The sequence below is a fragment of the Anomaloglossus baeobatrachus genome, chromosome 5 (genome assembly GCF_048569485.1).
Source record: "Anomaloglossus baeobatrachus isolate aAnoBae1 chromosome 5, aAnoBae1.hap1, whole genome shotgun sequence".
In the NCBI taxonomy this organism is placed as follows: Eukaryota; Metazoa; Chordata; class Amphibia; order Anura; family Aromobatidae; genus Anomaloglossus; species Anomaloglossus baeobatrachus.
In genome coordinates, this window is record NC_134357.1 from 26,577,965 (window position 1) to 26,590,164 (window position 12,200).

A 12,200-nucleotide genomic window follows, 5' to 3' on the forward strand; every position below is an offset into this window, starting at 1 on the left:
TGGATGGCGGAGGAGTTGACAAGGAATGTGTCGCTGTTGGAAATTTTTTCCAATGATGGTCGCACTTCATTTGGGGAGGGACCAGTTGTCGAATAAGTAGATCCGGTTCAACTGTGACAATATGGGGGTGGTGCTGGCGATTAATAACGGCTCGGCATATTCTCCCACAAGTTGTTCTGGTGTTGCGGCAGCTGGTCTTTGTTTGGAAATTAATACGTGTCACAGCAGCTCAGGTGACAGGTATAGAGAGCCTAATAGCGGATTTCCTCTCTTGTTTTCAGTGAGATTGTTTCCGGGATTTTGCGGTAGAGGCGGACGGCAGCAGCTTGTAGTCCCCTGCGCAGCTTTGGAGCGTGGTCTTCAAGCAGCAAGACTACTGATTCGGGCTGTTTGGCTGGTACCACGTGGGTGGCGTATCAGGCCACATGGGTTCTCTGGGAGTAGTGGTTGGGTGATTGCATGCTGATTGAGGATTCCCAGTTAGGACTGTTCCTGGGAAAATTGGGGGAAGTGGCGATAACAGGTTGGTCTTCCACGAAGTTGAGTCATTTGATTGCAGGTTTGGCATTCGATTTCTGGTTGCGAGGTGTACAGGATTTGACAATTTGTTGGGCAGTTCAGGCATTGAAGGGTTCGCATAGGGGCCGTAGGCCGCGTGATGGTAGACGGCCTGTGTTATTTAGCTTATTGGAATGTGTGGGTAGGGAATTGCGAGTAGTTTGTACATCTGCATTGAGGTATCATTGTTGCGGTTGGTTTTTCGTTGGCGGTTTTTCGGGGCTTTGCGTATTGGCGAATTGGTATTTCCCAGTATGACGTGCCCCGGGGGGCTTGGGTAATAGTGACGTCCTAATTTTGGAGCATGGGGATCGAATTTTGGATCCAGAAATCAAAAACGGATCAAGTGGGGGCAGGCAGGCGGGTTCGTTTAGGGAAAGTTACGGCATCAGGTATGGGCCATTGGCAGTACGTTTTGAGCTTTGCAAAGGGCTACCCGAGTCAGGATGGCCCATTGTTATGTCTCGAGGACGGGTCTTTTTGTCCAGACATTAGTTCATTAGTGTTTTTTGGGCATGTTTGAGATCATTGGGGCTGGTTTCGGTGATGTTTGCGTTGCATTCTTTTCGTATTGGGGCGGTGATGGAAACCTCTGAGTGTGGTCTCCCTGCCGAGACAGTTAAACAGATGGAAGTCTCAGCGTTGTAAGTCGTGGGTTCGCAATGGTTTTCATGGGCAATTGATCGGAAGACTGGTTCTGATGGAGGGGGCGTGGGGGGGTGTCATTCTTTGTGTTTGTATTGGAGCTACTTGGTATTTTTGTTAGTGCTTTGTTTTCCAGACCCCCCCCCCCCCTTTTTCTTGCCTGGTCTGGATCCTGGGCCATTTTAATGTGTACTGGGGAGCACAGAGAGCAGATATGTGGCGCCCCTGAGGCTTCCATCGCCACAGGTCATTGCACCCCATCAGCGGTGTGATGCCCCATTCTGGGAGAGGAAGAGAGTGAACTCCGGTCCCCTGGTAAATTCACACTACACCCATTGCTAGGGACACACAGGACCAGGGAAAGTGGCAGGCAACCCTCCCATGCTGCATGCTGGGAGGGGCCGTAAGACCCATCCCTGCTCCCATAGGTTACAGCTTAGCAACTGGGGAGGTGGGAGGAGCCATCGGACAGCAGACAGAGATAGGAAGGTTAAGGTTGGTCAGTTCCCTCAGGGAGTGAGAGAGTAAGGAGTGAGCATGTAGTTGGAGGAGAAGAACGAGAGAAAGGAGGGAGGAGGAGGTCTGCCGGAGGCAGGCAAGGAGGAGGAGAAAGGAAAGAAAGAAGAAAAGGGTCGCAGGGCCGCGGGTAGTCCCGTAGGTACCACGAGCAGTCCTTGTTAGGTACCGAAGCCGAGGGCCTAGAGGCAGCTACGGGTAGCTGCGGGCTGCGGGGGCCTGTTCCACATTGACATCGGTGGAGTGATTAAGCTGCGACAGGGGACGGTCCCTAGAGACTGGAGGAGTGAAAAGACAATCTTCAAACAGTAAAAACCGAGGCCCAGGGACGTTGCAAGCTCCCAGGGCCAGAACCCATAGCAGACCTTCAGAAAAGGGGTAATCAGCCGACAGGTGACCCCCCCAGCCTGGAGGCTGCAGTGGAGGCCAAGCCAGGTCCATCTTAACTAAGGCAAGGCTAGCGAAGACAGCAGAGAAGGAGACACTAAGAGAAGGGCACCGGATTTCACGCCCTGAATCACCCAGAAGGCGGAGGTCCCTGACAGAGATTCCAGCAGTCCAAGGGTCCTGCTGCCCCGACATGAACTGTGAGTAAAGAACTTGAACTGCACCCTTGGAGTTGCCTCTGTCATTTCATCTGCATAGACACTCACAAGCACCAACTGTGCCCCGGGCATTGCTCCACCTGTGGGGAGCAGTACTACCATTGCTGCTATAACATCATCCCGGAGGCCTCATACAGCAGCGGCGGCTTAATAGCCGCATACCACAGGTGGCGTCACGAACACAACCATTAACAAGAAAGCCACATATTTTACTGACACCCACCAGGGCCACGGAGCCGGGCCCAGCCACCACTGACTACCACCGGACTAGTCCGGCCCGGCACTGGGTGTCCCATAGCCCTGGGGTGGGCGAGTCAGATACGAGAAGAAACAGGAGACAGCTAGTTTGGTCAGAGGGATAGGGCTCTTGTCGGATGGCTTGGGATCAGGGGTATGGGGTAGAATACGGTGTTGCAGGGGGCGCATAACTATGCCCATTTGGGCAGGCCCCCTGACATTTTGGTTTTACGCGTCGAGGAACTTATTTGGGTGAGCGGCTTTTTCACATTTTGATAAAGATATTAAGCATGACTTGTTGCGGTTATGGGTGTCTTTTCCAGGAGTGACAATTGTGTGGTGGGACATGGTTCCAAGAAGGGTTTGGGCGGAAAGCATGGTCTGTGGAGAAGCTGAATGAGGTGCGGGTGAAGGTTAATAGGGTTATCTCAAAAACTTGTGGGCGGCAACGTGGGAGTTGCAGCTCGGCATTTTGAGCTGGAGCGGGAGGATGACGGATTTTGGTAGGCGGATGGGGTACATTTGAATGCAGTAGGGATTGATTGTGGGCCCTTGGATTGCAGGGAGGTATTGAGCGAGATTTGCTATTGCGGGGGGTCTCAGGCACTTGAAGGTTATCAAGGTGCCCTCGTTGTGGCAGGTTTATTGGTGGGTCCTTGAAGTTGGTTCTAAATTGGTTCGGGGAACCCATCCGGGTATGGATCCCCTCATTGGCAGAATGGTTGGTCACCTGGTGATTTTTGGGGGATCCCGACGGGGTATGTCGGGGCCCCCGTGGGTGTTTTTGGTGGTTAATGAAGGAATAACCCTTACACTTTGGTGCTCCTGAGCCAGTGTGGGTAACGGCTGGGAGCAATTTGGTTATATGGCTTGGTTATGTGAATCACCAGGGTTTTAGCTTCAAGGACCTTACCACAATGCAAATTTTTACATGTTATGTATTTGTTTAATAAATGGCTGCTATGGCCAAAATTATCCAAAAGTTAAATTGGTGTCTGAGTGGTTATTAGCGGATAAGGGGGAATTGGAAAAGGGGTGTGTGTGCTTAATTTTGGCCGGAATCTACAATTCCAGGGTCAAGTAACTGAAAGATCTGTCTCATGATCTGGAAGAAACTCAGTTATTATTTGTACATCTTTGTACATGACTCAGCACCTGTCTGTACACTGTTTGTCCGCACCCTCTCAGGCAATACATCACATGGGAGAATTTCTGCCGCAAAAGTACAAGTTACAGTATACCCTTGGGAGAGTGAGAAGAAGACACAGCTGCAAAACATAAGAGCATGATGACCAAAGAGAAAACTGGTGAGTATGGGATATTTATATTATTCTTATTACTATTAGAGTTTCTTCTTCTTCTTCATACATTGCATTTTTGTCGTGTTTTACTCTGCACATTTTACAATTGAAAAACGTATATTTTACAGCACCAGCAAAGTGAATGATATTTCTGAAATCTGCCCACACTGCTTATTTTACCTTCAAAGTGTCTTTTTCACTAATCTGCAGCATCAATACTTTCAGTGTTTTTCACCCACTCAAATGAAAAAAAAAAATGCACACAAGAATACAACAAACAAGCATGTATTTACAATAGCAATTTCCTGCCAACATATAGCATTTATTATTATTGTTGTTTTATTAAACATTATCTGTCCTATTACTACTATTATGTTAGATAGACGGTTACCCTGTAATAATGTCCCCATTCATCACTCATTTTTTTTTTAAAAAATAATTTTCTATATTGTCTTTTGGTATTTGTTGTTTTTACTCTGTAAGGGCTTGTGCGCACGTTGCGTAATTGTATGCGTCCGACGTCCCCTATGTAGATTGTACATGAGACGTGCGCACGTTGCTTTTTTGAACGCAGCGATTTGGGTGCTGAAATTTTGATCCAAATCCGTGCGTTCATAAAATGAGCATGTCAAATATTCCGTGCGCTGCGGATGCAGCTCGCACTCTGTCTATGGTGGGGGCAGCAGCCATAGCGCCTGAAATCGGCTTTTTTTGTACAAATAAACTGTATCCATTACACAGTGTTTCTGCAGCGATTAGAAGCGCACATGTGCTGTCAAATCGCTTCAGAATATTCAGCAGTTACATGTGCATGAGCCCTTACATGGCCCATGTATTTCATGAATTGTGCACAAAGTAAAAAAAAAAAAATCTGTTTCCCCTTTCATAAAATTTTGCAAACCCCTCCCCCAAAACCTTGATGTACTCAAAAAAACACCAGGAAGGTGGAGGGACTAGAGAAGAGCGGCACCAAATTTTCCAACTTTTTAAAAAGTTATGATTTATGAGTCGGATGAAAACATCTAGAATCTCTAAACTCCATCCACAAAGCGGGAAAAAAAAAGGCAAAAACAAAATAAAAATACAAAAATAGGAGAAAGTAGAATTAAAAATAAAATAATAAATAGGGTAAAGCAAAAAGACAGCAAAACAGACAAAAGAAGATAAAAAACAAGTGCAGAGGCGATGATGATTCTTCATTCTCCAGGGAAAGTAATAAAAAGATCAGTTTCATTATCTGCAAATAAGGAGTTAAAGGGCGTCTTCTTGCACTGCACTTTGTGTCACACATCACAGGTTAGGACTTGAGTTGCAAAACTAAAGCTTACATTATAATATTGTGGAGGGAGAAGAAGCCACAGCTTAAAAACATAAGAGCATGACCAAAGACAAAACTGGTGAGGATGGCAGGATATTTATATTATTTTTTTATAGGAGTAGTATCATTATTAGAGCTTCTTCATACATTGCATTTTTGTTTTGTTTTTCTCTACATATTTTACAATGGAAAAACTTATATTTTACAGTACCAGCGAAATGAATATTTCTGAAATCTCCTGCCCACGCTGCTTATTTTTACCTTCAGTGGTTTTTATTACTAATCAACAGCATCAATACTTTCAGTGTTTTTGCAGCGTTTTACCATAGCATTTTCCTGCCAACACTCCTATTATTGGTTATCATTATTGATGTTTTTATTAAATATTATCAGTCCTGTTACTACTATTATATTATATACCTTGAATATTCTCTTATTTGGACGATCTGATATATAGATGATTTCTTTCTGAGCTCGATATCTCCTCTATCCTCTGCCGTCCTCTGGAGACTTCAAAGTGGAGAGGGAGAAGGGAGGGAGACGTCATATCAGGGATCTGAGCTGAAATCTCCAGACCGGGACTGATACATTGAACACACTATATCTGACACAATTCATCATTTGCATTCTTTTTTAAATAATTTTCTATTTTGTCTATTCGTTGTTGGTTTTTATTATTTAACCTTTTCATATCCTGAGTCCTCCCCCCTCAGGGGGGGGACAGTCCAAAAATTCCATTACGCTCCTTTGTCCTTTGTTGGGCCACTGCGTTGTTTGTCATTCACATGTGAATAAATAGATTTCCTGTTGATTTATTTTATAAAATTCATTCATAGTGCAAAATTCTGTTTTGACGTTTTTTCCCCAATGATAATAGGATTTCAATGGGCAGAACAGGAAATTTTATTGAATAGGAAAAGGTTAAAAAAGCCCATGTGTTTCATGAATTTTGCACAAAGTAAAAAAAATAAATAAATTCTGTTGACCTTTTCATAAAATATTGCAAACATCTTTCAAAAAAACCCCAAACCCTGATGTACTCAAAAACACACCGAGAAGGTGGACAGACTAGAGGAGAGTTGTGCCAAATTTCCAACTTTTTAAAAAAGTCGTGATTGATGAATCGGAAGAAAATATGTAGAATTGCTGAACTCCATCCATAAAGTGGGAAAAAACAAACAAAAAACAAAACAGGTGGGAACATGTAAAATAGAATAAAAATGGGAGAAAATATAATACATCTGCTTAGCACCCCTTACTGCCCCCTGCTGGTCCGCCCTGTATTTACTGCTGACGTGTACTCACTTTTTTGTTTTCTATTTTATGGGCTGAAGGAATCAAACTCCATAAATGTTATATTTGGTACTTTTGCCTTGTATTTGTATTTTTTAGGGGGTACTTCAATATGGCAGCACTATGATTGAACTAAATGATATATCGGTCACTTTTCTTGCTTTCTGTCCTATTTATATACACATAAGGTATCGCCCTGGTGCAACTTCTTTCTATCCTATTCATACAGGTAAAATATATCTTTGCACCGTGTTAGCCAGTAGAGTTAGCCATTAAAAAGTATCAACCACTGAGGACTTCAGTTCTTTTAAACAATTTTTTATTCTATTCATATACACATAATAAGGTGCAAAGTCTTCTACAGGGGCTCTAACAGAGCACAATGAGTGACATAAAATAATATAACAAGGCAAATAATTATTTACAAAAACTCCAAATTGGTTTTATTAAAAAAGTAAAAAAAGCACAAAACAGAAAACACAGCAAAATACAAAAAAGGGGTTAAGGGATAATGTCGGGGAGGGGATCACTGTTAGTGATACATTATCTACCTTCAGTTATTTCTCTCTTGATTCGTATCTATCAGCAAAAAGACGAAGACGCAGAAATTACCTTACAGCTCCCAGGCTAGAAATCCCCCATTGCATGAGGACCCCCCTCCGCTGTTGTATCATGTATTGTGGCTTTTTCTATAACAGTTGCCACATTCCATCCTTTTCTGCAGTGAATTCCAATTAAAAGTCTCCCATTAAAGTATATTCACATGTAGCAGAAATGTCTCAGAAGTGTCCACTTCTATCCCCAGGTGAAGCGTCCAGAAAATCCTGAGCTGTAAAAAAACTCCAGTCAAAAAGAATTCAGCTGATTTTCGGTCGGAGAAATTCCTGTTTTCTTCTGCGTGTAAATCCAGCGATCTGGAGACGAACGCAGGAGAACTTCACTGCGCGCCAATCCCCAGAACTAGAAACAGGCTAAAAAGAGTCACTTCCCTCTGATCTCACCCATATTTTCTGTGCTGTGTGCAAATAGACTCTTGCAAGAGGAAGAAAGTTGCTTTGTAGCGCCACCCAATGGACGTAGCCACCTTTAAAAGTCAGTTTGCGGGCTCTTTTCCACTAACAATTTCCTGGTGCGAGTGCGATCCAATAAAAAAAATCGGATTGCACTCGCACCAGTGTTAATCAATGAGACAGCTTCCTCTGTCCTGTTCTTTCTCCACAGGAATCGGGCTCTCGCATGCTGCGTTTTACACCGAGTCCTCGCTCACATAAAATCGCACTGCACTCACGTGTTATGTGACTGCAGTGCGGTGCACACAGAGACAGAGCGGAGGAGAAGGGAGAAAGTGCTCCCTCCATCTTCTCCGCTCCTGTGATGCGATGTGATGTAATCTCAAGATCGTATCACAGTCGCATGACCCTCGGCTGACACCTGCAGCAGAGGGTCATTAGCATTAGTGATGTGACGGTCGCGAACGATCCGACACAAAGATCCGGCTCCCTGCAGTGACCGACAGGAGCCGGATCACCAGTGTGAGCCACTAAAATCACTAAACGGCTCTTTTCACCGCTGAAACCCCGCCCACCTGCAGCTAAACTCCACCTACTGAACAATTTAATTGGTCACTTGTAAGTGGGCGGGGCTTAGCCACGGGTGGGCGTGGTTTTTGCGGCGTTACTATAATCTTAAATATGTGTTCACCTGGGGTGAACACATTTAATAAGGAGCCGAGAACGATCTGAAAGATCTGGCTCTTTTTGTTGAGCGGAGCCATGGGAACCGGATCACCAAAAAGAGCCGGACTGCCCATCACTAATTAGCATATCTGTATATGTTGACGGTATATCTGTCTCTGGAATGCTTTGGTGTTTCAGAGAAAAACACTCTTTAAAGGGAACCTGTCAGGTTCAATTTGCAGCCAGAACCATGACCAGTTCTGTTTGCATATTGCAAATCCCTGCCTCACTGACCCTGCCTATAGTAGCATAGATAAAGTATTTCTAAAAACCCTTTATGATATGCTAATGAGCGCAGGGACTAGTCACAAGGGCATTATTTCCCTTGGCTAGTCGGCCTCCTTAGAATGTAAGCATACCCCTGTGGGCGTACTAACATGCTAATGAATGCGCAGCGTCAGAGGATAGTCACTTTCACCTCTCTGCTGCCACCGTGGCCGACGCTGGATTTTGTCTCAGTGCGCATGGTCATAAGTTCTCGGATTTTCGGTCATGCGCACTATGAAGCCAGGTGTACGCATCCCGGCTTCAAACTGGTGTAGTGCTCATGACCAGAAGTGCCGGGACTTCCGATCATGTGCAATGCCCAGTGTCTGACGACAGACACAGGTATGTGCGTCACCGCTGATGGGCAATGGGCTTTGAATAGCATTTTAGTATTGCCCTGTGGGCGTGCTAACATGCTAAGAGGGCGAAATGAGCGCAGGAGCTAACCCCCTAGCGACTAGTCACTGTACTCATTAGCATATTGTGATGCCTTGGCCTATCAGGTCTTCACAGGGTATTGTGCAATCTGCCCTTCTGTATGATATCCAACTCCTCCTTGGTTATGGATCTCTGACCTTTGGTGTTGCTAAGAACAAGCTAATCAAAATCCTAGAAACTCTCTGCACCCCACCCACCAGACACACCAGTGGCTGACCTGAAGGGAATAGGGTCGCCCACTTGGGGGGTTGGTTAAGGGGCGGTCAGGAGTGTCAGGAGACAGTCAGTGAGTTGTGAAGTGACTCTCAAGTGGAGAGGTCAGGAGCTGGGCTCCTTGTTACTACTAGGTGGCAGACGTTGGTCTGGGCCTGGTAGGAGCTGGACCCCCGGTCGCAGGGGATCGTGACAATGGGCACAGACTGTCGAGGAGGACAGCCGGCCGCCTTGTGCCATCACCGGGCAGGGGCCAGGGCATGACGGGGTACGTGGACCCTAGGCCACGAAGTAGCTTCAGGCGTCCTGGTAATTTACCCGATGAGGACAGAGCCTTTAAGATCCGTTCTCCACCAGCTCCAAAATCGAGGTACTAGCGCAACGAGGGGGATAGGACTTTCCAACTACATAGTCCAGAAAATCCCAAGCGTGAACCCTGAGAGCAAGCTCACTTCGTTAGCCACACTGGTGAGCAGGACCCGATTAGTTCTATGCTAAAGGGACCAAGTAGAAGGAAGGTGCCACGGAAAAGGCCACAGGCTAACAAGCAACACCAACGGGCACGGGATCCCAGCGTGCTCCCTCCACGCTGCAGTGATATCAAGAACTTTGGTTTACCACAGTTGTCGGTGTCAGCGTTATTGGACTGAGTGAGTGCTAAAGTGGTCCCTGACCATCCCAACGGCACCTCCCCGACACCATCACCGAGTCCCGGGGCATTCCCCCTACCTGTGGAGGGGTTAAACACCTGGCTGCCCACACCATCACCACTGGGTACTCCCAATTGCAGCTGTGGTACTCCATCTTACCACGCACCACGGGTGGCGTCACGAACTTTCCACACCATCCCCTGTAAATACCCCCTTTATTTTGGATGGCCGCACGACTCTGACCCCCGGGTCCAGAGACCCCTCGAGCCACCGCGGATCTGGATCCGAGCAGCAGCGGCAGGCTGCTGACGCGGGGGCGACACATTATTATAAAGGATCCTTAGAAATACTTTTTCTAAAGATCTCTTTATCTATGCTACTGTATTCAGGGACGGTTAGGCCGGGATTAGGAATATCCGCACAGAACTGCTCGTGGTTCTAGGTGTATATTGCACCTGACAGGTTCCCTTTAAAAGCTTCCAGGTACCAAGCTGCACAGTAGACTTGTAGGACAGGCAGGTCCCCGGTGGCTTCTTCCCACCCACTGCCAGTGACTAACAGTAGTCTTGGACCTGTCATTAGAGGTGCATCATTAAATTGGAGGCCAAAGTTGGGGTGTTCATTCCAAAGCACAAGAACAGAGCCAAAAGTGACCCTCCTTCTATTTGTATATGAGAAGTTTGTGCATGCTGCAAAGTTTAAATGTTGTCCTTGGTGGTATTTGAACCCAGGACAGAAGCTGGAAGACTACAGTGCTAACCATTGAACCACCGTACAGTGCTAACCACTGAGCCACCGTACAGTGCTAACCACTGAGCCACCGTACAGTGCTAACCACTGAGCCACCATACAGTGCTAACCACTGAGCCACTGTACAGTGCTAACCACTGAGCCACCGTACAGTACTAACCACTGAGCCCCCGTACAGTGCTAACCACTGAGCCACCATACAGTACTAACCACTGAGCCCCCATACAGTGCTAACAACTGAGCCACAGTACAGTGCTAACCACTGAGCCACAGTACAGTACTAACAACGGAGCAACCGTACAGTGCTAACTGAGCCACCGTACAGTGCTTACCACTGAACCACCATACAGTGCTAACCACTGAGCCACTGTACAGTGCTAACCACTGAGCCAAAGTACAGTGCTAACCACCGAGCCACAGTACACTGCTAACAACTGAGCCACCGTACAGTGCTAACCACTGAGCCACCATACAGTGCTAACCACTGAGCCACTGTACAGTGCTAACCACTGAGCCACTGTACAGTGCTAACCACTGAGCCACCATACAGTGCTAACCACTGAGCCACCATACAGTGCTAACCACTGAGCCACCGTACAGTGCTAACCACTGAGCCACCATACAGTGCTAACCACTGAGCCACTGTACAGTGCTAACCACTGAGCCACTGTACAGTGCTAACCACTGAGCCACTGTACAGTGCTAACCACTTAGCCACAGTACAGTGCTAACCACTGAGCCACAGTACAGTGCTAACAGAGCAACCATACAGTGCTAACAACAGAGCAACCGTACAGTGCTACCCACTGAGCCACAGTACAGTGCTAACAACGACGCAACCATACAGTGCTAACAACGGAGCTCCTGGGGAACATGTAATATAAGTAGTGTCCAGTGTAACCACAGTGCTGCACCGCTATTATGTAAATAAAGGAACAATTAACATTTTCTTCAATGAGTAATATTGTCCTTTATTGTTTACTTACTGTAAGAACCTATTACACTTGATGAGACAAATAACATTGCATGCACGCTCGTAATTAGAAACCAGTAAATAGAAAAGGGTTTTGTTTTGTTTTTTAATTCCAAATGAGTAAATATATTTAAAGTGGTATTCTCCAAATGTATCTTTAGGTGTGTACCACTCCCTGCCTCCGGGCGATACGCTCCTGAAGATTGACAGCGTGGACCAGCGCTATTGTCGCTGTGGTGAGTTTACTTTCTAAATTTACAATCAAAGGCAGAATGAGAAGAGTACCAATTGATCAGTTTCAGTGCAGCACTTACGAGCTCTATAGCAAAGGGCTTGTAAGTGCTGTTCCTCTTTCCTAGAAGACCCGCCACTGCTGATAGACTGCAGGGGTGGCTGGTAATCTAGGCAGGAGCTGCACACTATAAAATTACAAATCCTTCTTTACTTGAACAGACAGATTTTCAATTAGAAATTAATTGGAGTGTTTCTTTTTACAAGCAATTTGCCGTTTTAACTATTTATTATAGAGAATTTCCCTTAAAGATGAACTTTCACCAAATTTTTGTTGTTGAGCTGAACACACAATGTCATAGAGGATGCAGAGAGGAATAAAATAGTCATAGAAGGAGAAAGGGCAGAGAAATCGTCTACACAACGTTGGCCCATAATCTTTTCCTCAGCGTCCTCTGGAGATGCTGTT

The 12,200-nt window shown here is 45.9% G+C and overlaps 1 protein-coding gene across 3 annotated transcripts in view; it reads left to right on the forward strand.

Annotated features, from left to right (window-relative positions):
• Positions 1 to 3,806: 3,806 nt before the first annotated feature.
• The window catches only part of LOC142310722 (C-type lectin domain family 2 member A-like), a 32,210-nt gene continuing 23,816 nt past the window's right edge, over positions 3,807 to 12,200 (forward strand). For 2 of the 3 annotated variants that reach the window (XM_075348344.1, XM_075348346.1), the window contains exons 1-2: positions 3,807 to 3,868; positions 11,662 to 11,736. In XM_075348344.1, coding sequence (XP_075204459.1) covers positions 3,847 to 3,868; positions 11,662 to 11,736 — 97 coding nt within the window. In that variant the 5' untranslated portion in view covers positions 3,807 to 3,846. Of the gene's footprint in view, positions 3,869 to 5,204; positions 5,260 to 11,661; positions 11,737 to 12,200 lie in introns of those variants that run through there. The other variant, XM_075348345.1, reaches the window with a different exon arrangement.